The sequence below is a fragment of the Puccinia triticina genome, chromosome 3A (assembly GCF_026914185.1).
Source record: "Puccinia triticina chromosome 3A, complete sequence".
Classification (NCBI taxonomy): domain Eukaryota; kingdom Fungi; phylum Basidiomycota; class Pucciniomycetes; order Pucciniales; family Pucciniaceae; genus Puccinia; species Puccinia triticina.
This window is the reverse complement of record NC_070560.1, coordinates 8,505,842-8,532,398: the sequence shown is the minus strand read 5'-3', so window position 1 is coordinate 8,532,398 and position 26,557 is coordinate 8,505,842. Positions and strand designations below refer to the sequence as shown.

At 46.8% G+C, this 26,557-nt stretch overlaps 1 protein-coding gene across 1 annotated transcript; it reads right to left on the bottom strand.

Annotated features, from left to right (window-relative positions):
- Nucleotides 1-16,198: 16,198 nt before the first annotated feature.
- PtA15_3A896 (uncharacterized protein) lies at nucleotides 16,199-18,579 on the bottom strand (the record flags this gene model as incomplete). Its single annotated transcript, XM_053167909.1, has 2 exons — nucleotides 16,199-16,258; nucleotides 18,457-18,579. The coding sequence occupies 2 exons, from the start codon at nucleotides 18,577-18,579 to the stop codon at nucleotides 16,199-16,201; spliced, it is 183 nt and encodes a 60-aa protein (XP_053019080.1).
- Nucleotides 18,580-26,557: the final 7,978 nt, after the last annotated feature.

Genomic DNA, 26,557 nt, shown 5'->3' with positions numbered 1-26,557 from the left:
GAAGTGTTTCAGGAAGTAATAATCTAGGTGGGGTTTGGGGCTATGTCTAGCATAATGTGTATCATGTTGGGTTTGGAGGGTGAAGGGTTTCAAGGGTGCTTATACATCTTTGAGCACATGGTTCTAAGGAAACACTAGAAGAAGGGGGTAAAATGTGATCTGGGTAGATGTTTGAGACTAGGAAGAGGGTTTATCCAAGAGAGGGAGAGTGTGGGAAGAGGGAATACTATTATCCAGGGTATTTCCATTGAGTGGGGATGTTGAGGGGCTTGGGCTTTGCTGACAAGGGGGCCAGAGGTATGGGATTTATTCTTGAGGTGTGACAGCATTGTGATTGATGGTTGCTGGTTTTCTGGGTAGATCAGGATTGGCTTACCACACCGGTGAGCTGGGAAGAGAAGGAGCCCAGGCCTTGGCCGTTCCGGTTGACTTGGTTGGGAAAGGTCATTGGCTCAATGATCAGGCCCATTAGAATCAGCATGAGCGGGATCCCAGAAGTCGAGCTGGATCAGTTGTACATCCAGAATAAATCAAGCGCGGCTTTAAGAACAAGCAGGATGCATTACTGTAAATTTTATCAATCAAAATCAGTTTTTCGTTGGATGATTTGGGTACATGTGTAGTTACCTATGTGAATGTGTGTGTGGAGACTGACTTGATGTAATACTTCAAGGACACCGGGGGTTGCATTGTTGAACTCATTGTCAATGTTTTAGAGGCTGTAGAGATGGATGGGGAGCGTGTAGGAGGGCAAGACGGAGAAGGAGGCAACAGTTGACAGGCCAAACTGGACAAAGACAATCCGGTTGAGCTATTCCCGCTTGTTTCTGGTCTTCAGCTTGTGGGGTGTGGGCTGTGGTCGATGGCTTGGAGGCGAGGGTGTTGGTGGCGGGTTTGTTGTGATGGGAGATGCGGTGACAGTTGCAGTGGCAAGTGGTGACGGTCAAGGAAGTGGAGACATGCTGGAAGGTGGGTGGTGGCAGGTGATAGTCAAGCGGTAATGGCAAGGCATTGGGGACGAGTTGGTGGGGGGGGGGGAGCTCCAGAAAGCTTATTTAATGGAGGCGGTCCATCAGATTTGAAGGCCCCAGGGGATCCGGTTTTGTCCTACCCCCTCCCTGGGAGCCCCATAACTGCTTGGTTAGGCCCTCCCTGGACACCTTTAACAACCGGCCCACTTTTGCTTGTTGCTACGGCACAGCTGGAGGGTCATCCATAGGACCTTTGGGTCTTTGGGGATTTCAACTTGTGCTTGTGTTTAACTGTGTGTACTATTTTTTGTAGTGATTTGTAAATAAAACACCGCAAAACTTAGATACAGGATTTGTAGAGACTGTAAAATGAAGATGTGTCTGGTGACAGTCAAACTCACGACCTCATGAGCTATGCTGAGACACATACTAGAGTGCTGCCTTTACCAACTAGCACTGCCCGCAAACGGGTGACAAAATCCGGATTTTGTTGCGCTGACGAAATCCAAATTTTGCCCCGAGTTCGAGCCCCGGCGCTGTTGTCACCTGCCCTGGATTTCGTCACCTCCGACAGGTCACCCAGGGATTTCGTCAGCTGAGCTCTCAGCTCAACGCTCACACACCCTCTTGATGGCCGGTCAACTCGGTCATCAAGAGGATATGTACACATCCCCTCGATGACCGGTCAAACCGGCCATCAAGAGGGGAACACACCCTCTCGATGGCCGGTCAAACCGGTCATTGAGAGGAATACACATCCCCTTGATGACCGGTGTGGTCATTATTCCTGTGTTTGTAGAAGGAAAAATTCAAACTTTTATGTGTACTCACAAAACGCCTCAAGATACGGCCAAATGGAAATCAGAAACGGAATCTAGGACCAAAATAACCCCTAGTCACCCACTGAAACCACTCTCATATCTCTACCGGATCAGAAGATACGCAAATCATCCCTTTCACGCACCAGTCCAAGCGGGTTCACACACAGACTCAACTCTTGGCTACCATACTTGGCATAATGCATACGGCACATGAATTACCTTTCTTCCTTCCTTTTATCAGTTCTCACCTCCTATTTTCATTTGCATATGTTTGTTTTCCAGTTGCATATCTTTGATCTTGGAAAATCCCTGTATGAATATATATGATCCTGTTTGCATATCAAAGGGACGCATTGTAAATAGTCTAGCTAAATTCCCTCAGTTGTACTTTCTCACCAGCCAAATTCCCTCATAGCTGCTCCCCTGGAGCTAAATTCCCTCATCATTGTCTATATAAGGAGGCCTCTGCCTGCCAGTTGTTCCCGGCCTCATGCCATCGGGGAGTCTATATTCTCTACTCACTTATCACTCATATTATCTATCCATATCACAGTTATCAGCTCACATCACCACTCACTTTCTCATACCTTTCACACTTTATTTGAAATTCATATCGCCGCTCAGTCACACACCTTTCACCAGTAACCAGTCCCCGGTTCCACTCCTGGTTGAGCTTAGCTCCCTCTCACCCTCATCACCCCTCACTTTCTGAACTTATATACCCCCAGGCCAAGGACCTAGGTTCAAGCCCCACTCGAGACATCAAGTCACCGTCACCTACTACATACATCAGTAACCCCATCAACCTCGGACATCGACAACAATCCTCTTATACATCTCATCTTCGAACATATCCTATCACAAAATAAATTGCCAAGCTTACCTTGGTGGTCTTGTTTTCTGATATACAGAAAGGCAGAGCTTGCTCCTCATCCATACCTTTCGCCATTCAGCAAAAGGGTATCACGACACCTTTTGAGTCTTACAAGGGAGTCCCCAACGTGATCGGATTACCGTATAATTGGATTGTCGAACGAAGTCAACCAAATTAGTCGAATACTCGAATAAGAAGAAAGAACAACAAATCTATCAGCCACTACTGTCATTTAAATAAACGGAAAACTCAGTTACTCTGAAGATCAACTAGTCTATTGAAAAAGACTATCCAGCGACGAAAAAGACTCAACATCTCTGAAGAATAAAGATTGAACAACGAACCAGTACTGAAGGACGTATCTTGAAGAAAGCAGCCAGTTATATACCAGAAGACGGAAGATTGCCAAAGGATTTGGATAACTAGGATCCTGTTAGAAGAGAACGTTGGAGCACCACTCGAAGAAAGCGGACGATTAGAAGCTCGGAAGAAAGGTTATTGCACCTGAAGAAGCCGGACAGAAATAGACTCTGGATAATCGTATACTGTTAGAAGAACCCTCCCAGCTACTATTAGTTATTTGGAATAAACCCCTCAGCTTGCCCTGGTAAAGAGACCAGAGACCATTTATAATCGAGAAAATCAGAGATTAGCAGGATAAATACTCAACAGATAGAATTTTTTAGAACAACCAGAAAAGCAACAGAAGTCAACATGGGCTTACCATTTACAAACATGCCAGAATTGGAAGGCGGATTTGCTCCTCTAGAAACTCCTTCGAGAAACCGATTTTTTTCAAACACTTCGAACTGGAATCCACAAACCGGTTTACCACCACCACGCCCAGACAAAGGCAAAGGACCTGCAAACACGTATAGAGATCAAGAGGAAGGCGGAAATGAATCAGACTCCGGTACACCTCAGAACGAAAGTCGACCTAGACCACAAGCTCAGGGATACGGGATGCATAATGTTCGCCAATCTGAAGGACTTATGGAAGAAGAAGACGAGTCTCCTGTTATGCAAAGAGGAGCACCAAAAATTATTAAAGACCCGGGATTGCTCTACAACGGGACCCACTTTATGAAGTTTCTGAAACAATACGAGAGAGCAGCAAGGACATACCAGGCAACGGATTACGATAAGGCGTTACAGATCGGACGATTTGTGCAGACGGAGGAACTCAAAAGCGAACTCGAGGCAATGGACGGATACAACGAATGCGATTGGAGGAAGTTACGAAAAGATATGGTAGAATCGTGGGGCGAATTGGACGACACAGTTCTATACACCACAGCCGATCTAATCAAAGTAGCAGAAGAATACTCCAGGGAAGGTCAACTTAGCAGTCATCGAGAATACAAAGCATACCTTGGGAAATTCACCACCATCCTCAAGTATCTAGTCAGCAATGAGCACATAAACAAAAAAGAGGATGCCTCGCTATTATTTTTAAGTGCATTTTCAAAAGAAAGTCAGAAGAATATCCGGAGATCGCTCGTCAGCCAAGGAAGACTACCCAAGGGGAAGGATGGAAGTAATAAACCACCACTCTGGGACCATGCGATAGAAGCAGCCGAGTTGGAAATCCAAACGGAAGAAAATGGATATGTAGATGTACAAAGCTTTGCCGATTCGAACCGGGTCATGCAAAAAACCATGGACACTCAGAAGGGAGATGGTCGTCGACGAGAAAAGATGATTACCGACACGCCTAATTCCAAAGTAGCAGATAAACAGGTTCAAGAACTCACTCAAGAGATATCAGCTCTCAAACAACAAATGCGAAGTTTAGTCCCAGTTACATACAACCAAAACCGTCCAGAAAGGCCATCAGATCGATCAGAATTCTCACGAGGGAATGGAAGACCTTCAACACCGCTCTATGAAAGCCAGACTTGTTACTACTGCCATAGGGAGGGTCACTCCACTACTCGGTGCGGGGAAATGCTAAAAGATGAAGCACAAGGTTTGGTAAAACGTAACGGGAAGGATTGGTACTTACCAAACGGCCAGCACATTCCTTGGAATCCAACTAGGCCTATCCGAACAGTTGTAGCTACCGCGTCAGCAGACCCTAAAATGCAAGAAGCAGCTCAGGAACAGCAAAATTCGCAGCCAGTCAAAACCTCCGCACAAATAATTGAGTGGCAACCACCAACCCTGGGGGCCGAAAATTACCTTAAATCACATCCAATGACAAGGTCAGAAGCTCAGAAAGGACGAATAAACGTAAGGATCCAGGAGCCCGGCCAAGAGGAACAAATGGATGTCGACCAAGAAGAAGAACTCGAAACACCAGTACGCAGCCCAGCAAGACGAATGGTTGAGAAAGTATGGAGCAAAGAGAAGGGACTAGCTGGAAAAGAGAAGGAATTGAATCCGGAAGAAACGCTACTCCAGGAACTAGACAACGTCAAGATACCAACAACATTTGCTCAGCTCACGGCAATCTCTCCGGCATACACAGCCCAGATTATTTCCAAGTTACAGAGCAGGTTACCAGAAAAATCAAACACCACATACATTTCAACAAAGGACACCAAAGTAGCAACTATGGAACTCAATAACCAGGAAGAGGAGAGGGACCCGTGTTACTACAGCTGCGCCTTGGGATACGTTTCAGCCGAAATTAATGGAGCAAAGGTCGATTTCATGATAGATTCAGGATCCATGGTCAATGTCATACCAACCTCAGTAGCACACGATCTTGATTTAGAAGTTGTGGCAGTGGACATACCAATGAAAGGGGTAGGCGGTGCGCGATGCGACATCAAAGGAGTAGTGGAAAATTGCCCGGTAACCATAGGAAGATTCTCAGGGCCAGCTCACTTGTTTGTATCGCCGAAAGCTCAAGATTGCATCCTTGGACGACCCTTCCTTTTCGACTACGAATGCACGTTAGGATACCAGGAGACAGGCGAAATTCTCACGTTCCTGGGCGACAAAGGAAGACAAGTATCAGTACCTCTTGCAAAAGTAGGACAAGGAAGAGGGTGGAACAACATGAAGGATCTCGGCGCAAATAATATACGATCGTTTGGGTTCAGCTTGGTTCCACAAGGGCTCAAAATAGGACAGGTTTTGTTATGTTGGATAATGGCCTTAACAATGATGATTGTGGAAGGATTCAAAGGGCTAGCAAAGATCAGTACATCAATTTTTAAATCCTTCAACGAAATACTGTCGATCACCCTTTCATCTATCGGTGGCTACGTCAAAACGGGAGCAAAGAAAAGTTGGGAACTAGGAGCGAAATTAAGACGCCCAAAAATGGAGAAGGAAGAATCAATAATCTGCCGGTCCCTATCCTCAATCAAATCAACTTCGAGGTTTTCCACCAACCAGCTGCAGCATCTACTAGCAAACGGCTTACAGATCTCGTTCCAGGAGCAATTATGTCGGAACTGGAAGGATGGGGGGCTTTGGTGTCTGACAAAATACAAGCCGGTGGGGAAGAAGATCAGACCAATCAACGAAGCAATTCCTCAATCACTCAATCCACCACTTCAAAGGCCTGACCTTTCTCGAGACCCCTACAAAACCCCACTCACACGAAATCCACCAGAATTCGAGCCAACGCTGAAAGTAACCGAGGAACGACTAAAGATGGTTAACTTCGGACCTGAAGGATGGCTCTGGAATGAAGAATTAAAACTCTTTAAACACCTGATCACAATTCGAGAAAAAGCAATAGCATTTTGCCCAGCGGAAAGAGGACTTCTGAAACATTCATACGGCTTACCTTACGTAATACCAGTCATAGACCATCAGCCTTGGCAGAAGAAACCGATCCCAATTCCAGCTGCAATAAAAGACGAATATGTGGAGTTAGTCAGGGAACGAATCAGGACAGGCTTATATGAACAGTCAACCTCAAGTTACTCAAGTCCAGTTTTTTGTGTAGCAAAATCAGACGGGAAACTTCGAATTGTCCACGACCTGCAAGAAATGAATAAAGTCACTATCAAGGACGCAGGATTACCACCGGCAGCAGAGGAATTTGTAGAATCCTTTGCAGGAAGGGCCTGTTACGGTCTAGGCGACATCATGGGCGGATACGACGAACGAGAATTAGCGGAAGAGTCACGACCATTGACCACTTTTGACACACCACTAGGAAGATTTCAACTCACTCGTCTCCCTCAAGGTGCTACCAATTCTGTAGCAGTATACCAAGCACAGATGATGTGGATCCTTCAAGACGAAATACCCGGAAACGTGGGAGTATTCATTGACGATGCAGGAATAAAAGGGCCTAGCAGCAGATACAATAACGAAGTCCTAAACGAAAACTCAGGAATCAGAAGATTCATTTGGGAATATGCGGTTACTTTGGAGAGAATCTTGTTCAGAATTGAAGAAGCAGGACTTACGATCTCGGGGAAGAAGTTTGCAGTGTGCGTTCCGGCTCTGGATATTGTTGGTCACGTGGTCTGTCAAGAAGGACGGCGAGTTTCAGCGCACAAGAAAAATAAAGTATCAACATGGCCTACACCAAATAATGTAACGGAATTACGGGAATTCTTGGGAATAGTAACTTACGTTCGAATCTTCATCGAGAACCTTTCCGAAATCGCGGCACCCCTTAGGAAACTCACAAGAAAGGACGTAGAATGGGTTTGGGGTCAAGAATGTGACGAAGCCTTTGAAAGACTTAAAAAGATTATTGGAGAAGAAATCACCTTGAAGAAACTAGATTACTCGGAATATGCGGGAATGATTAAGTTAGCGGTCGACTCAAGCTTCATTGCGGCCGGCGCGGTTCTCCTTCAACAAGAGTTAGAAACAGGACTAGATCGTCCGGTACTTTACGAATCCATCGTGTTTTCACCCGTAGAATCCCGGTACTCGCAACCGAAATTAGAACTTTGCGGGGTAGCAAGAATTCTAAAGAAGCTACAGATATATCTTTGGGGTCAACATTTTGAACTCCAGGTGGATGCACAGTCATTAATTCAAATGATTAACTCATCATCACTTCCAAACGCCCCAATGACGCGCTGGGTATCTTTCATCCAACTCTTTTCATTCGATATTGTACACAGAAAAGGGAGCACATTTACCCTCCCGGACGGGCTATCTAGAAGGCCAATCAGTGAGGACAAATCAGAGTTCTATGAAGACCAAGAGGATTTCGACGAGGACGCACCGGTAATCAAAGTCTGTTCGCAGTTTAGAATTCTGAAGACATCATTGGAACCACAAGAATGGGAAGCGCCGGGATTCTGGATGGACCTTAAATACTTTCTGTTATCTCTGAAGAAGCCTGAGGGGATGGAACCAGAAGATTTTAGACAATTAAAACGAAAATCAGTTAACTTCTTTGTGCAGGACCAGAAACTGATGAGGCGGCACGTACCCATGGGACAACTAGTGATATCCAATACAGATTATCAGTTCAAGCTGTTGAAAAACGTCCACGAGGAACTAGGGCATAGAGGATTAGAAGAAACTTATCAACGACTAGTTTGCAGATTTTGGTGGCCAAGTTTGAAGAAACGAGTGAAACTTTGGGTCCAAAGCTGTGAAGCATGCCAGAAACGGGACTCTTTAATTCCCCGAGAAATCCGAAATCCGACTGGAGAAAGTACATTGTTTGGTCGTGTAGCATTGGACGTATGCCATATCAAAGCAGGGCGGTACAAGTACTTACTGGTGGCCAGGGACGATTTATCTGGATGGGTAGAAGCGGCGCCTCTAGAAAAGCTGACGGCAGCAAAAATCGGGAAATTCCTACTAGACGAATGGGTTTATCGGTACGGTCCTATCAAGACAGTCACGGTCGACAACGGGCCGGAATTTAAAAACGAATTTATCAAAGCTGTGGAAAAGATTGGAGCAAAATTTAAGCCTACAACACCCTACTACCCAGAAGCTAATGGCATGATTGAAAGAGGGCACAGACCTATTAAAGATACCTTGGTAAAAATGTGTGGAGAATCTGGGGGAAAGTGGCGGGAATATTTGCCTTTAGTACTTTTTTCCGACAGGATCTCTACAAAACGGACGACAGGATACTCACCATACGAGTTGGTATTTGGCCAGAAATCAGTTTTACCCGTGGACCTGGAAATGGATACATATTTAGGAATTGATTGGACAGACATTAGTACAACTGCGGAACTCTTGGAAGCACGGACGCGGCAACTGGAGAGAAGGGAGGAAATCCTAGGAATAGCTCATCAGAAGCTTCAAGAGACACGAGAATCATCAGTTAGGTTCTGGGACAGAAAAATGGCGGCCCGACTTCGGAAACCTTTAAACCCGGGCGAAATGGTTCTTATTTACAATAAAAGTCTAGAGGATCAATGGGGAAAGCTGTTTGCGCATCGTTGGAACGGGCCTTTCAAAATTAAGAAGCAACTCAGCGGTGGATCTTACATTTTGCAAGAACTAGACGGAACAGAACTAAAGAGGGCTTACGCAGCATCACATATCAAAAGATTCTATCCACGAGGACGGCTATTGACCGAAATTCAGGAGGATGAAGTCGAAGATTTAGATCAGGATTCGGACCAAGACTCCGAGGAAGGATCACAAAGCTCAGAATGAATTATATTTCTTTGTTGTAACAGTATCAAGAAGGTAAAACATAATTAAAATAGATAAAAAGAATAGAAAACAATATAAAAAGAAAAAGAAAAAGAAAAATAAAAAGAAGAAGTTAAACTCATTTTTTTCAAGTTGGGGGAGGATCTTTTACCATGTAACAGTATCATTCTCAATTTGGTTGAGGACAACCATCGAAGTTGGGGGAGGGGGTTCTTTCTTATCAGTCTCAAAGTCTCATCAAAGTCTCAGTTTTTTTCAAAATTTTCAAGTTTTAATTATCCCCACTCATAAAAGTAAATAATAGATGAATCAGGCTCGATTTCTTACTCGCAATCTTCAGACATATCAAACATAGGATCGGTACTCGGGACAAGCTGGGAACACACACACATAGCAGGAGGTACAATCAGGACAACAAGAGGAACAAACAGGACATGGAGGACAAGACGGGTTTTCAGGCGTTACAAGTTTCTCAAGAAGAAGGAATCAGGCGGAACGGAGAAGGGATTCATGTTCAGAGGTCGACACAGTTTCGCCGCCGATATCGAAGCCGGGTCTAAAAGCGAAAAGAAGAAGAAACAGTCAGTACTCGAGTCAGGAAACAAAAAAAAAAAAAAAGAGACATACCTAGAAGTAGCCGGCGTGGGTGGTAAGGAACACCGCTCGATTGGCGGTGAACGCCCATTGGAAATTCTGAAACAAAGTGATACGGGATTCAAGCTCGTCGAGGGTGGACGCTGGATATCGGTTGCAGTGAAGGATGAAGTCGTCGGCGATATGGTTGAAAATGACGAGCAAGTCTTCTTCCTGGTAGACTTGGGTACCGAACGGAACAGTATGGTCACCCACGAGGGTACGGCGAATTTGGGGAAGTTCAAGATTAATTAGACGAGTAGAAACGGCCGGCGGAGCAGGTGGCGGACCTTCAGTGGCCCAATCAGTGACTGGACCAAACTCAATGGGTGAATTCGGACGAGGAAGAGCTTCAGCAGGATCGACACGGTCAGCCACATAAGGAGGCGGGTCATTCATGACAGCATCAATTGAAGTCCCCTCCGTAGAAGAATCGACAACAATCGGAGCCGCCGCAGTCGCTCCTGGAGCTGGAGAACTGGCGGGCGAAGTGGAGGTAACACTGGAAGGACTAGTGGAGGAATCGGATACCGGCGGATAGACCGGGCTGGCCAAGCCAGGAGGAGCTTGAATGGAGGAGTTGCTAATCCAGGCCGGGGACCAATCACCGCGGATGGGGTAAAAATTGATCCCGTCCTGAACTCGATCGACCTGGAAACAATAACAAAAGATCAGTATCATCCAAGGAAAAGAAAGGGAAGATGGAAAACGAACCGAGTTGAGCACCACATCAGCATGGCGGGGACCAGCGGCAGGATCAACATCCATGTCCTGGAAAAAAAAAAAAAAAAAAAAAAAAAAAAAAAAAAAACGACAAACAAAGAAGTTAGAAACACGGAAATAAAAAGAAGAAGGGAAACTGGCGAACGTACCCATTCGTTGGAGGTCTTCTGGCTAGGAACAGGCTCCCCAACCGCTCCAAAAGTAACTGTGGTATCGATCTCGAGACGGTTCAAAGACACAAGGGTCCCAAACTCAGACTAAATAAAAAAGGGAAAACGATAAAATAAGTAAGGAGGAGGGAGGAGGAGAAGGACGAGCAAAAGTATGTACGTTATCGGTCGGAGGAGAAGGACGAGCATTACGAGCCGGCTGAGGAACAAGCAAAGGAAAGATCACGATCAGAATCGTGGCGCAGAACTTATAGGCCATAACAACAATCAGGAGCTACCACGAAGGGGGGAGCCTCAGCAGAGACACGTTGAGAACGACGGCGAGTGGAAGGCATAAAGTTCTGAAGATAGCTATCGATAAGAGAAAGCTTGGCGTGCAGACTGAAGACGGAACGGAAGAGCTGAAGACGAAACGCTTTTATCTCTTGAGGATCGGCTTTGAAGCGGACGATACTCTCCTTGCACAGGGACCCCATTGACCCCCGTGGCAAGGAGAGGATAGGAGTCGATTTCGAAACGATTCCGTTAGGCATAACAAGGATCCGGCAGAGTTCATTCGAATGTGATATGCATATGGTCGGGTCTTTCGTTCGAATGCAAAAGTAAAAGTGAATAAGAAAAGAGAACGGGCAATTAGTTCTCTCTCGTAAACGAACTAGAAAGTACTAGTGATGGCGAATCTTCGGAAAGGATGCTCTAATTGAAGAAGAAATGAGAAGAAAGCGACTAGGAGACGACTTACCTAAAGATTGAGCACCACCGCGGCCAAAAACGAGGAGTGGGTCGTAGAAGTGGGGATGACGGATGAGGGAGAAGCTGCTCGAAGTCGGAATCGAACGAGCTGAAAGGATATCACGGGCCTAAGGAGATTGTCACGGACTCGTATTCCGAATCGGAGAAACGCACACGTCACCAGAACGCGCAGAGCGCAACTGCGGGCGCAGCAGCGAGGCCCGCGCGACCAATCACGCAAACCAAGTACCCCCGATGCTTACTCGACACCCGAGGCGCGTGAGCAAGCATAGCGGCAACCAGCGCGCACTGCGGACTGTGCAGGAACCACGACAAGCAGCTTGGACACCGCAGGACCACGGTTCAAACCCCAAGGGACATAACCACAACCAACCACCTATAACCTGGGTTCAATTCCCACCAAACCCAACAAAATCAGACACCACAAGCGCGCGGTTTCGACCCCAACCTCAGAATAGAAATAAATTCAGCCAACAAACAGGGCGCCGGTTCACGCCTCCGCCTCAACCCAAAAATTCAAGTCTCACTCTCCGCAAAACACAAAATACCTATACAAAAACCATAAACTCAAGAATACACTCTCAAGCCAAATCAAGCCTCAACCTCAAAACAAACACAGTTATAAGTCATAATTGACTGGGGACAGTCAATAAGTTGGGGGAGGATGTGGTCATTATTCCTGTGTTTGTAGAAGGAAAAATTCAAACTTTTATGTGTACTCACAAAACGCCTCAAGATACGGCCAAATGGAAATCAGAAATGGAATCTAGGACCAAAATAACCCCTAGTCACCCACTGAAACCACTCTCATATCTCTACCGGATCAGAAGATACGCAAATCATCCCTTTCACGCACCAGTCCAAGCGGGTTCACACACAGACTCAACTCTCGGCTACCATACTTGGCATAATGCATACGGCACATGAATTACCTTTCTTCCTTCCTTTTATCAGTTCTCACCTCCTATTTTCATTTGCATATGTTTGTTTTCCAGTTGCATATCTTTGATCTTGGAAAATCCCTGTATGAATATATATGATCCTGTTTGCATATCAAAGGGACGCATTGTAAATAGTCTAGCTAAATTCCCTCAGTTGTACTTTCTCACCAGCCAAATTCCCTCATAGCTGCTCCCCTGGAGCTAAATTCCCTCATCATTGTCTATATAAGGAGGCCTCTGCCTGCCAGTTGTTCCCGGCCTCATGCCATCGGGGAGTCTATATTCTCTACTCACTTATCACTCATATTATCTATCCATATCACAGTTATCAGCTCACATCACCACTCACTTTCTCATACCTTTCACACTTTATTTGAAATTCATATCGCCGCTCAGTCACACACCTTTCACCAGTAACCAGTCCCCGGTTCCACTCCTGGTTGAGCTTAGCTCCCTCTCACCCTCATCACCCCTCACTTTCTGAACTTATATACCCCCAGGCCAAGGACCTAGGTTCAAGCCCCACTCGAGACATCAAGTCACCGTCACCTACTACATACATCAGTAACCCCATCAACCTCGGACATCAACAACAATCCTCTTATACATCTCATCTTCGAACATATCCTATCACAAAATAAATTGCCAAGCTTACCTTGGTGGTCTTGTTTTCTGATATACAGAAAGGCAGAGCTTGCTCCTCATCCATACCTTTCGCCATTCAGCAAAAGGGTCTCACGACACCTTTTGAGTCTTACACCGGTCAAACCGGCCATCAAGAGGGGAACACACTCCCTCCATGGCCGGTCAAACCGGTCATCAAGAGGAATACACATCCCCTCAATGACCGGTCAAACCGGCCATCAAGAGGAGTACACACCCTCTTGATGGCCGGTCAAACCGGTCATTGAGAGGTTTGACCGGCCATCGAGAGGAATACACATCCCCTCGATGACCAGTCAAACCGGCCATCAAGAGGGGAACACACCCTCTTGATGGCCGGTCAAACCGGTCATTGAGAAGAATACACATCCCCTCAATGACCGGCCATAACGGTTCAATTGGCCATCAAGAGGATTCCTCTCAATGACGAATTTTTGATTGGCCATTGAGAGGATTCCTCTCGATGTCCGGCCAAGCCGGCCATGGAGGGGGTGTGTTCCCCTCTTGATGGCCGGTTTGACCGGTCATTGAGGGGATGTGTATTCCTCTCAATGACCGGTTTGACCGGCCATGGAGAGGGTGTGTACTCCTCTTGATGGCCGGTTTGACCGGTCATCGAGGGGATGTGTATTCCTCTCGATGACCGGTTTGACCGGCCATGGAGGGAGTGTGTTCCCCTCTTGATGGCCGGTTTGACCGGTCATCAAGGGGATGTGTATTCCTCTCAATGACCGGTTTGACCGGCCATTGAGAGGGTGTGTTCCCCTCTTGATGGCCGGTTTGACCGGTCATCGAGGGGATGTGTACATATCCTCTTGATGACCGAGTTGACCGGCCATCGAGAGGGTGTGTGAGCGTTGAGCTGAGAGCTCAGCTGACGAAATCCCTGGGTGACCTGTCGGAGGTGACGAAATCCAGGGCAGGTGACAACAGCGCCGGGGCTCGAACTCGGGGCAAAATTTGGATTTCGTCAGCACAACAAAATCCGGATTTCGTCACCCGTTTGCGGGCAGTGTAGGCTACAGACGCTTGTGGCTGCCAGCTGGGTGGTTGGTTGGTAGTGCTCATGGGTCAATCCAACAGCCCTCCATACTGTGGTGATACATCATGGTAGCAGACTAACAGACAACTCAACAGGATTCTAGGATTCTGTGGATTTAAGAAAGTGGGATATGTAATTATTTATGGACTTAAATTAAAAACTCACTTGAATTAGGATTCTGGCTCCCAGGAGGTTGCTTACACCACCTTGGCCCATCTGAAATTTTGAATGTGGGTCTTGCAGCTTCTTGTGAGTCACAACTCCAATCCCCCTCTTGGAAGGGAAGTTGCAATAGAGTTCTAACTCTCTTTTTCTCTTTTATTTTTTCTTTTGGGTCATGCTAAATGCACACCAAATTTTTCCTACGTGCACGCCAAAAAGCCGTACACAGGTGTGTATGCCATTGTGTTTTGGCGTGAAGGGGAAAGTACGCCAGGACACCCCGGCGAGCTGGTAAAATTCCAGCTTGCCAAGAGAAATATATTGCTCTATGTGAGATGAATTTTTACCAGCTCTCTGGGAGGAATACATACCTCCTGGCGAGGTGAATTTGTAAACCAGCTCGCCAAGGGTATTCTTCCCAGCGAGATGGCCAAAGCCCAGCTCGCCAAGAGCAATGTATTCTTCTTGGCGAGATGGTACAAATCCATCTTGCCGAGCGTTCTGTATTCCTCTCGGCAAGCCGGTCAAATTCCATCTCTCCGAGAGGTATGTATTCCTTTTGGCGAGCTGGTCAAAGTCCATCTCGCTGAGAGGTATGTATTCCTCTTGGCGAACTGAAGTTTGGGGAATTGGTGTCCCCAGTCCTGTACGCCAAGTATGCAGGCGTACGGGACTGAGGACCGGGTTTCTTGGCGTACGTGTCCCTGCCCACCAAACATGATGGTGTACAAAAGTGTCTACACCCTTTATGGTGTGCGCGTAGTAAAAACTTGAATGTGAGTGCAACATCCAATGAACAGAGGTTTTACTTCCAACCAATGGGTGTACAACCTCCATTTGATGGGGGTACAACCTTCATCTGATGGGGGTACAACCTCCATTTGATGGAGGTCCAAATGGAGGTCATACCTCTTTTTGAATCAAAATGGAGTTTGCACTTCATCAGCAAGGCCAAATCAAGGCCGAGTGAATTTGGACAATTGTCCAAAGTCGCTTTTAGCATAGAGGTGCACCTAGGCTAGCACTCGCGGGGTACCCGGCCGTTTTAGGGTTGTCCCGTGACACAAACCCAGCGGGAATGGACATGATATACCTGTGAAGCCCTGGTACATGTTCCAGGGTTACAGCGCGCCCAGAAGTGTACCCAAGGCGTCCGGCACCCCATAACCTCCTGGACCAGACAGGGTAATACCTGCTGGGATCAGGTAGGGGTTGCAGCGCTGCAACCTCCACCCAAAGGATCTTACTTGGATGATTTTTCAAAGTCACCTGGCCTGTTTCAGTCATTTTTTACACAAAAGCATTTATCTAATTTCAAAGAGGAAATGAATTTATGATAGAAAAACAACAACTAAGCAGTAAAACTGATTTGAGAAAACACATTATTAACAATTTTATTTTTAACACAAGGACAATTAAAGAGTATTATATATATATATATATATGAAGTGTGTTATCAAATCTTTTATGGTACCTCCATTTGGATAAAATACAACAACTAAATGGGGATTTCAGAATGATAAACCCTGAAGGTAGGTTCCTACATATGGGGCTAATGCACTTTCCAAGGATTTTAAACCAATGACAGGGCACTCCAGGGCATGAGTTTTAAACCACACCAAAAAATATTTTCACCATAATAATCAGTTGAAATTTCTTCTTGAATTTTTATTACATGGGTTTAACTTCCGTGACAACTGAATTAAACTCTTGTAAGAGGGTTAAACTTCTGTAAAAAACTTCTGGAACAACAAGCTTAATATTCTGTAATAACTAGGTTAGCCATGTGAAATACCTTGGTATTAAAAATGTATTGAACATGGCAATGTGTGCACATTGCCTTCCTTTTGGGGGTGGTGACGGGGATTTGGATGATAAAAGGAGTTTATTCTAGGGGTGGTCGGACGGGGGGTCGTCGAGGGCGTAATAAAAACCGGTTAATCTTGGGGCCTAAGCAGATTTGCCCGCGTAAGCATCTCCCCGCATGCAGTTGGTGAAGGCGTCGGGGAGGATAAGGGGAGGGGGTTACGCACTCTGCGATTTTGGTCAAGGTTGTTTCAGTCGGGTCCGCCAAGAGGTGGTCCACACAACGCTCATCAAAAGTTGGATCCGCATCTTGGTTGTGAGAAGTTGCAGTCGCCGCAAGCCCGAGGTTCTCATAATAGATAGGATTTTCTTCAACATCATCAACGAAATCAGAATCGGACAAGGGGCGGCATTCTTCCGCTACAATTTCATCAAGTGAGAGGCCAGCGAGCTCATTCCCCTGGGCTGCTACATCTATTTCGCGGTATATCACTATTGCGCTCGCCAAAAGAGCTGGGTATTGAAAGAGTTCACAGAACTAAGAGGTTTTATTTCGTAATCAGATAAGGTCAATCTAGCATATCCAGAGACAGAAAGAGAAATAAAACAAAGTGAGCACAATGTACCTAAGAGCGGATCACGGCCTGCTCTTGTTTAGTTGATAAGAGAAGAAAAGGACTGCGGTGCAGCTACGGTCACGTGTGCGTGACTTGAACGGAAACGTCTGTTGCGGGCGGCTACTCAGATAGTCAGTGCTAGATCTTCTCTTTTGTGAGAGTCTGAGAGAGCATCAGCCTCTTACTTAGGATCGAATGGCTTTACGCTTAACGCTGGCCGATTCGACTCGCGAGACTTGCGGAGCGGGTGTTATCTGTGACACCGTTGAGCTCTTGGTCAGTCTTCAGCGTGGAACAAGATGGTTCTGCAGCAAGGTACTCACCACCTGAGGTGGGGTTGGTTATCCTATTGCTGAGGCTGGAGGAACCGGTTCGGTCTGGATTGGCGTCGGTAACAAGAGTGCTGTAAGGAAGATTAGATCCGGTCAGCACTTCTTGCCCTAGCTGAGACGATTAAGCAATCTTCATACCTTGAGAGAGGCAGAGTTTGCTTGTATCGCTTTGGCTCTTCGTCTTGTGATGACGTGGCTAGAAAGGAGCGGAGGATTAGCGTTAGCATAATCCAACCGCCTGGGAGCGACATGCATATGCATGCGCCTGAGGGTCGCGCGGACTCACCTGTCCCCCTTGCGGGGTTAGGGTTCAGTTCCTTGCGCTTCCTTGACTCTGGGCCTGGACCTGAGTCTTGACAGGTATTTGTCTCCCATAAGAGCAGCTAAGCCCGCTGGGGGAGCTGAAGTGCGCCCCGGGCCGGAATTTGGGTTCTTGGGTGGTTGAGAAGTTGACCAAGCTCGAGGGGGTGTATATTTGGGAGGTTTCGGAGGGGTTATAAAGGAGGGAGGAATCTCAACGCGGGAACCATTGAAGGGGCCAGGGCAGAGGCGGTTTGGGCTGCCGCAGTGATTCTTGCAGAAGTGGCAACGTCCTACCGAGTCAAGGTAGGAGTGTATGCGCCACACAATATCAGAACTGCCAGAATTGCTCGTGGTCGGAGAGGAATTGGTGGAGGGTCGGAATCGGCTCGTCGGTCGTCTCGGGAGCGCTTCGTAGAATGTGTTGCAGCGTTGTTCGAAGAAACTGTATAAAAATTCCTTAGCCTCAAGGAGTTGCCACTCCTTGACTTTAGCTTTGAGATCTTGGGGCATGCCATAGACCATGAGCTTCGCTAAGCCAAGGTCCGATAGTGTTGGTTTTTCAAAGTTGAACAAACTTTGTAGGGTACGGGCCCTGGTACTGTATAAGGCAAACGTCTCCGTGTCCAGCATTGAAAGATTTTGTATCTTCTCCTCGAGATCATCACGCCAGGAGGTTGGAAGAGCCACATCAAAAAGGCGCGCCTTGAAGTCAGCCCAGGGATGTCCCATGTAGCTGTCTATTTCGGTTTCTTACAGGGAGATCAGGTTGGTCTTGTCGAGTAGGCCCCCAACGATGTGGAGCTTGTCGTTCTCGTCGGTGATGTCACGGGTCTTGAAGTAGATCTGTACACTTTGGACCCATTTGAGGAAAGGCTCCACCTCCCGAAAGGGGCCGAAAAATTTGGGTCCATCCGCTCTGAGCCAACGGCGATCGATCCGGTTCGACTTGGACGTGGAGCGCGGTGGTTTGACTGGACGATGTTGTGGCCAAAAAAAGTTTCTCCAGCCGGTCTATGCGGCCTCTGGCTTCCTTGCGATCAGCCTGCGCTTGTAGCGCCGCGTTGTGTTGGAGTTCTAACATCATCTTGACCCAGCCTTTGGCTGAGTCTGGCTTTTCGGGGGCTTCTGCTGTAGCTGTGGCGGGTCTCTTTCCTTTCCCACCGGAAGGGTTGGCCTTCGAGCTCGATGGGGGTGGGAGGCTTGAGTTCAGCATGTTCTCGGGAATGTTTGTTAGGATTCAGGGTTGACCCCGAATCATAGGAAACGCTATGAAACGCCAGTGGACCGCAGTGAGCGCGAGGGAGATCTCGGGAGAGCAAAGGACACAAAGAAAAAGAATCACCTATTGAGGTGAGGAGCAAGAGTGACTAGATGAGTGAGGCTGCATTGCATAGCAAGGGAAAGAAAAGACAGGAAGCGATAAGGAAGAAAGAGATGAGCAAACCTATGAAACGCCAGTGGACCGCAGTGAGCACAAGGGAGATCTCGGGAGAGCAAAGGACACAAAGAAAAAGAATCACCTATTGAGGTGAGGAGCGAGAGTGACTAGATGAGTGAGGAAAGAAGAAGAGAAAAGGAAATACAAGCTCTAGCGAAGTGTCTAACTACAAGGAAGCAAAACCCTAAGCTAAGTATATACACAATCCTCTAAGTTCCCCACGCCTCGCTCCGTAAACCCCTTTCCTCTTGATGACCGGGTGTCGCTATACTGTCACAAGCGCAAGGTCTCTAAACCTAACCCTACTACTACTAGGGATCTTGGTGAGCCGGCACGACCTTCAGGCGCATGCATTAGGGGGTTTCAGAGTAGACCCGCGCGTGCATGCAGGTCACTTTGCATAACCCAGTTTTGCGGGGAGACTGCAAGCCGACATTCAACATTTGAGTTGAACGCCTGCTTGCCTTGCCTTGCAAGTGGCATGCGCGAGTCTACTTTGAATCCCGCTATTATGCATGTAGCTCTCAGGCAGAAGGAATGCGCAAAAGCTAATTCCTCTGCTCCTCTCTCTCTAGCCACGTCATCAACAGACGCAGAGCCCAAGCGACCCAAACACGACAAGCCACCCAACAGGTAAGCATGTTGATTGGGATCCTCACAGCTAAGAGAAGTGTAGCTGATTAGAGACTCTCTAATATTACAGCACACCTTCATCCAACGCCAAATCAGACCGACACGGTTCCAGCCTTCGTGATAGGATCACCAACCCCGCTAGAGGCGGTAAGTCCATCACTGTTGTGCCTTAAACAGCAAGAGTGGCCGAACTGACAGGTCACATATGCTACTAGCATTCAACAGCTGCAGTTCCAATACCCTTGCAGCTTGCATTGGCGATACTATTGCATCAGGCTCATTGAGCTAAAGTAAGAATCATCTTACTCAACTCACTGCTAATGAGAGTTGAAATACTGACGAAGACTACAGTCTTTCCAGTAGAAACTTAGGTTCCTCAGCTGCATAGCAGCCAATTGTTGTGATACACAAGTACCCAAGCAGATCTGCTCTTAGGTACCTTGAATGTTTCTCATTCTCATTTTGTTTTATTCTCCATTGTTCTTAGTCTAATCAGGAGAAATACATCTTAGTTGTCCAAAATCTAACAGATTTACAGTCTTGGTAGCTGAAACCTTTGATCTCAAGCGCAACTAAGAGCAGATCGCCATGGCCGGTACTCGACAAGCTCCAGCTGCTTCCACCTCCGCTACTGCATCCGCTGCCACGAACACCTCCTCCAGCAAAGAACGGGATCTCTTCAAATGCCCTATCTTCGATGGAGATAACTTTCCTATCTGGCAAAGGAAGGTCAAGATGTATCTAGCTGTGAAAATTTTGCTCAAATGCATCAAGCAGCCACTTCCTCAGAACGCGACGCAAGAGCAGAAGCAGGAATATATCCGAGCTGCAGCAATTCTCAGCGGTCACGTCAAGGATGACATCTATAATCACATTATCACTGACACTTTCGCTATCTGGAAGGAGCTCAAAAACAAGGATGCCTCCTCATCCGTGCTCGCCATCTATCACGCGTGGTGCAAATGGGAGGATATCCAATACAACAACGAGATCAATTGGTACATTACCCAGCTCGAGGCCATGCTCGCAGAATTTGCAGCCATGGGCCTAGACGTTCCTGCAACTATACTCAGTTGCACGATCATTGCTCAAATCTCAAGAAAGCGTCCCTCTTTAATGGAGACTCTGATCAGCAACGCCAAACTCTTGGCAAATCCGAAGCACATTATTGGCAAACTTAGGGACATAGTGTTGCAGTGATGAATCTGGAACAGCAGAAGTGATGAAGATGTTTGTGGAAGGATGTTATCATTGCATCAGAGAGAGAAAACAAAGAAGAGAAAAGAGAGAGAAGAAAAACAAGGAACACTCACCTGGAACAGCAGAAGTGATGAAGATGTTTGTGGAAGGATGAGGAGAGGTCCTTCCACGTCTGATGCTCCAGGTGACTACAAAGCTGAAATGTCACAAGCTGTGATATGTACAAGACAGGTTTGAAGCAGAAAGACTTGAGGGAAAACAGACACAAGAAACACAACCTCAACACCCCCCCTTGCTGAAAACCAGAGAAAAGAACAGGAATGATAACAAAGAAAAGAAATTAGAGAACCCCAAAACGTGCGCGATGTTCTTCCAGGAGGGTGCGGCCGAGAGGTTTAGTGAGCATGTTGGCAAGCATATCCTTTGTCAAGACGTGAAGGACAGAAATCTTCCCTTGTTTGACACATTTGCGGGAGAAATGATACCGCACATCAATGTGTTTGGTGCGCGCGTGATGTTCCGGATTCTTGGCGAGAGCTTCAGCGCCAGCGTTGTCGACATGTAGCGGGATCGCGGACTTTGGTCGGATTTTGAGTTCAGTCAGGATGTAGCGGAGCCAAAGCCCCTCCTTGCAGGAGTCTGAACGGGCTTTATACTCGGCTTCTGTGCTCGACAATGACACGGTTGCTTGTTTGCGCGACTTCCAGGATATTGCTCCGTCTCCGAGGCGAAACGTGTATGCGGAAGTGGAACGTCTGTCGTGTCTATCTTCCGCCCAGTCTGAGTCCGAGTAGCCGGAACAGGTCAAGGCACCCCCCAGGCGCAGTCTGAGATGTTTGGTTGATATGAGATAATTGAGGACCCGGACGGCGGCTTTCCAGTGGGCTTCGGAGGGGTCGCGGAGGAATTGAGACAGCCGGTTTACCGCGAACGCAATATCCGGACGAGTACACTGAGATGCCCAGAGGAGAGCACCAATGAGCTGCAGGTAGGGTCCGGAGGATGTCTGTTTGGCCGGCTGCCGCGGAACAAGATCCTTGAAGGACAAATCCGTGGGAGTTTTCACTGAGATGTGGGAGTCGGCCAGGAATCGATGTCCAGGTCTTCAATGTTGTCAGCCTGTAGGTAACTAACCGTGTCTGAGAGGGTTGTTACTAGCAAGATGATAGGGTAATATGCCAAGGATGGGCCAATGGGTTCGTGGTAAGACCTGTAAAAGGTTTCACTCTATCAGTAATCTTGACTGAGAGGCTTGCTCAATTAAGGCGCATCCAGATCAACACAGGGTGTTAATAGGCATCCAAGGAATAACTCAACTTGGGTTCGTGGTTTTACCTACAGAAAGGTAAGGGTAATCAAGAGTTGATGTTATTCCTGAATTGAAAGATGGGTGAGAATGAAAGCACTGTTTAACTATGGTATGGGTTAAACTTTGCTGTAATAATATTCTGAGGGATAAACAGTCCTGGAGGGCGTGTTTATATAGAGTGGGAAAGAGCAGGAGGGAACATGAGGCGCTTGGAGGCGCTTCAGGACCAGGGGGGAACTGGAAGCGCTCAAAGGAAGCAGATCCTCATGAGGATCAACATTGGAAATGATCAGAGCAGTGTAATGATCAGTACTGATCCTAGATCAGTAGCTGTGCACACTAGCTGATCATAACCAATCAGTGATTCCATTCAGTACTCTTTGAATTGGATTACATCATGTATTGTTTATGTATTTATATCATAACCAATATGTTATGTAAATGGGAACTGAGGCGTAACAGGGGATAAATGAGTGATACCTGTCTTGGGGTATTTCACGTGTGCAGTAATATTATCATGTATTGTAATCTTACTGTTTGCACGTAATTTAACTCTCATAACAACATTACATTATGGTAACTGTATTTAACTATGGTTATATATAATTTAATGTATAACAAGAGTACATTCTTAAGCTTGTATCTCATGATATACATATGTAATAAAAGGTGTAAAGGGAATGTACTAGATGTAATGTGAACAATTGCAGGTACTTGGTACGTGTAAGGTACTGTGACATGTACTCTGTGGCTGAAAAATGTAGTGTGTTTGAGACAGATAGACAAGACGGTCGTCCAAACTCCTGTTCATTTTCATGGACAGGAAATGATGGAGGTCCTCGTCCGCGCCGATTTTGAAACGATTTCCAAGGTCAACAATGAGTGAATCCACAAAAGAAGGTTCACCGACTATCGCCAGATCATCAACGTGGACAGTCAACGCCCCAACAAGATGACCGTTTTCAACGCGGAAGTACAGCGTAGGATTGTATTTCGATTGTGTAAGACCCGCTTGTAAGAGCCCGGCGTGCAACTCGAGGTTCCATTCGCGAGGAGATTGCTTCAAGCCGTAGATTGAACGGTGGACCTCGCAGACCCAATCTGGATTGTTGGGATCTTCAAAGCCTGGAGGCTGCTCCATGTACACGGGCTCTTTGAGACGGCCGTTGAGGAAGGCAGTCTTGAAATCAACCTGCCTACCTTTCCACTTCTTGATAGCCAGGAGACTGAGAATCAATCGGAGAGTCTCGAGCCGGAGGGTGGGCGCAAAAACTTCCTCATAGTCAACACCTTGAACCTGAGTGTAACCCATCGCGACAAGTCTTGCTTTGAGTTTTTGTATCAATTTGTCGGGTCGTCGTTTGATTTTGAAGACCCATTTCAACTTGATGATTTTTCTCTTGAGGGGCCAAGGAACAAGGCGCCACGTCTCCATGCCGAGAAGAGAGAGAAATTCCTCTTCTGCCGATTTGAGCCAACAAGCCTTGTGCGGAGACCGGAGAAGCTGTTTCCAAGTTTTAGGAGTGTCCACTTCGTTGTTGATGGAAGCGGATTTGGCCCATGACCCGTAGCGATCTGGAGCCTGCCTTTGACGGCCGGAGCGGCGGGTAGGTGGAGATGGAGGCTGAGGTGGCGCGGATGGTTGTGGTGTAGGAGAGGGCGGAGGAGAGGGGATAGGAGGGAGGGATGAAGAAAGAGGAACGGAGGGAGGAGAGAGGGGAAGAGGGACGACAGGGGGGGGGGAAGACTTTGGGGAGAGACTGGAGAAGGGGGAGAAGCATTAGGAGGGGAAGGGGAGGACAAAGTTGGAGCATGAATGGACGCGGTAAGACGTTGATCAAAACGAGGCTTGAGGGGAATGTTGAGCGGCGGAGAGTCTAAAATTGAAGGAGATGGAGGAGGCGCAGGCGGGGCTGGCGGCTTTGTCGAGGAAGGGGAAGAAGAGAGGTGCGCCGGCCACGGAACTTCAACAAATAGGGGAGAAGGCTGGAGTTTTAGTTCGGCTCCGTACGGAAATGATTCGTCGTCAAATAAAACGTCCCGGGACTTGACGACTGACTTCTTCTCCAAGTCCCAGAGACGATATCCATTTCCTTTGCTAGGAGAGAAGAAGCAATGGACGGCCTTTCACGTCGAGTTTTTGTCGGTTTGCTTCACCAGGGGAGATATTTTCCCACTCCCCAGGGAGTGCCAGAGCTGAATTTGATGTGAGTTTTGGTCGGATGTGAGCCTGATGTGCATCAGTAGCTCATCCCTAAATGAATTGAAGTGGATGCAGAAGTGAGTCAAAAGTCAGTCAGAATTGATTTGGGAGTCAACACAATGTTGTGTAGAATTCTTTTTTTTTCTAGGTACAACTAGAGGAAAAAATATGATGAAATGATATTTCACCCAAGTCCAACTCATCAATTGCTCCTGTTTGATTATGTCAAAGGATAGGTAAGCAAAATTGCCATTCTTGAATGTAATTCCTGTAAAAAAATGAGTTTCTTGTAATTCACATTATATGCCCTCATGTACAAAATTAAAGTAAAAGTCAACTTGGTATTATTGGGTTGAGAATTTTGGAATGTGGTAATGTTGCAGTAAAATGAGTGAAACCCATCTTCTTGGAAATGCTGTAATTCATTTGAATTTGACTAAAAAATGGTGATAAACTAATGTATTGGGGTGAAAGTCTGACGCAAGTCAAGGTTGGATTGCAGTGCCACCCCAGTTTGGCCACATATCCTGGCCTCTTCACAAAAATGATTGTGTGATTTTTTTTTTTTTTTTTGCTTTTCAAAATCCACATGTGCACATGCAAGTGAACTTTTTTGCACTTTGCTAAGAGTCACTTCATGTACGCGCGTACATTGAGATGGAAATATCACAGGATGGGCCTTTCACAGCCACATGAAAAGTAAAAACTTTGTGTTGAGACACCAATTGTCCCCCTGATGTACGCGAGTACATGAGGGGGAAAATATGACATACTGCGCCTTTCACATCCCCATGAAAAGGACACACTGGTCATGGAGCCAAGAAAGGCCTATATTTTGGATGAGTTCTGGATGAATTCCAGATGAGTTCTGGATTATTCCTTGGCAAGTTATCTAAGTATATTAAATCCACACTTTTGTGGAAATTTGGTTCATGGGTTCACCCTCCCCTTTTCTCAAAAGGCACTGAAAAAGTGCCCATAACTCAAAGTTGCTGCCAACTTCAAAATTTTGCCCCATCTATACTTTCAGGCAGAAGTATGTTTGACTTTGCTGCCGTGAAAATTTGATTTAAAGTCCCCAAACATAAATGCACTCGGACTGGTCCCCCAATTCATGAAACACAAATGAAAAGGGACCGGATTTAACCTCCTCGCCTGTTGCAATTGCAAGGGGTTAGAGGGGGGCAAATAGGATGCTGCAAGGCAAAAAAAATGATCAAATTAATTCTCAGCCTGCGCAATTGCAACAGGGGAGGGTTTACGTTTGAATTTTTTATGAGGATTGTCCGCTCAACCTGTGCAAACGTGGCAGGGAGCCCTTAAACCACTCGGGCCTAATGCAAGTGCAATTGGCGGAGGGGGGTTACTCAGCCTGCGCAACTGCAACAGGAGTGAAAAGAAAGACTTTGACCCCTCAAGTCCTTGCAAGTGCACAGGACGGAGGAGAAAAAGGGATCGAACCCAACCTCCGCAACTGCAAGAGGAGAATTTGATCCATGAAGGACACAAAACAACCAACAAAGCGCTTTATTTATATTTGTACTGCATCCCCCCTCAACAAGTATTTGATTCGCTTCTCCCTCCCTGAAACTTAGTACGACCACCGCTTCTGTCAAGATAACTACGCATCAGGCGAGTTGTCCCCACCTCAATATTCCATGACTCACCGCATTCAACTGATTTTCTACATACATCGCCGCTTTCATCACTGTTGTCACCCAAAAAAACCCTCCCACCTCACCAAGCGGGTGTTGGGACCCTTTTGACTGACATGTATTTATATTTGGCTTCATCTTTTCCGCCTGCAATCTCCTGGAACAGTCCAGCACGCCGTTGTCAACCCACCCCACCCCCGCAACGTTGACCAGTAAAGCCATTAAACAGCAAGCTTAACAAAGCCTCACTGTGAGAGCCCCAAAGGGACAGCCCCGCAGGGTCTCGCGGCGCGATGCGCCTTGCACAAAGTGAGACCTCCCTGACTGGAGGTTGCACTTTGTGCGAGGTGCTTCGCGCTGCGCGGCAGGCGAGAGACTTGTGCTAAAGTTCGCAAGACCGCTCTTGAGACCCGTGCCCGCCCCTCCCCTCCATTCCTTGTCCCTCTCCAGCGCGCCCCGCCTTTCCTTCCCCACTTCCACTGCCGGAAGAGACCACCCTGAGTCCTGCTCTACCAACCAACATGATTGTTAAGGAATTTGAGAATTGAAAAAAAGAAGTAAAACTTTATCTGATGTGGTTCAGTCTTGAATGAAACCAAGAAGGAGTTACACCAATGAATTGAGTGAGTCAATCCTGACCAAATTTGGAAAAATTGAATTAGACTTTGGTCAAAATTGACAATGACAAATCCAAGGTTTGACCTGAACAATAGGTCAATATATAAAAACTTGAGAACTCAAGATTTGCCAGAG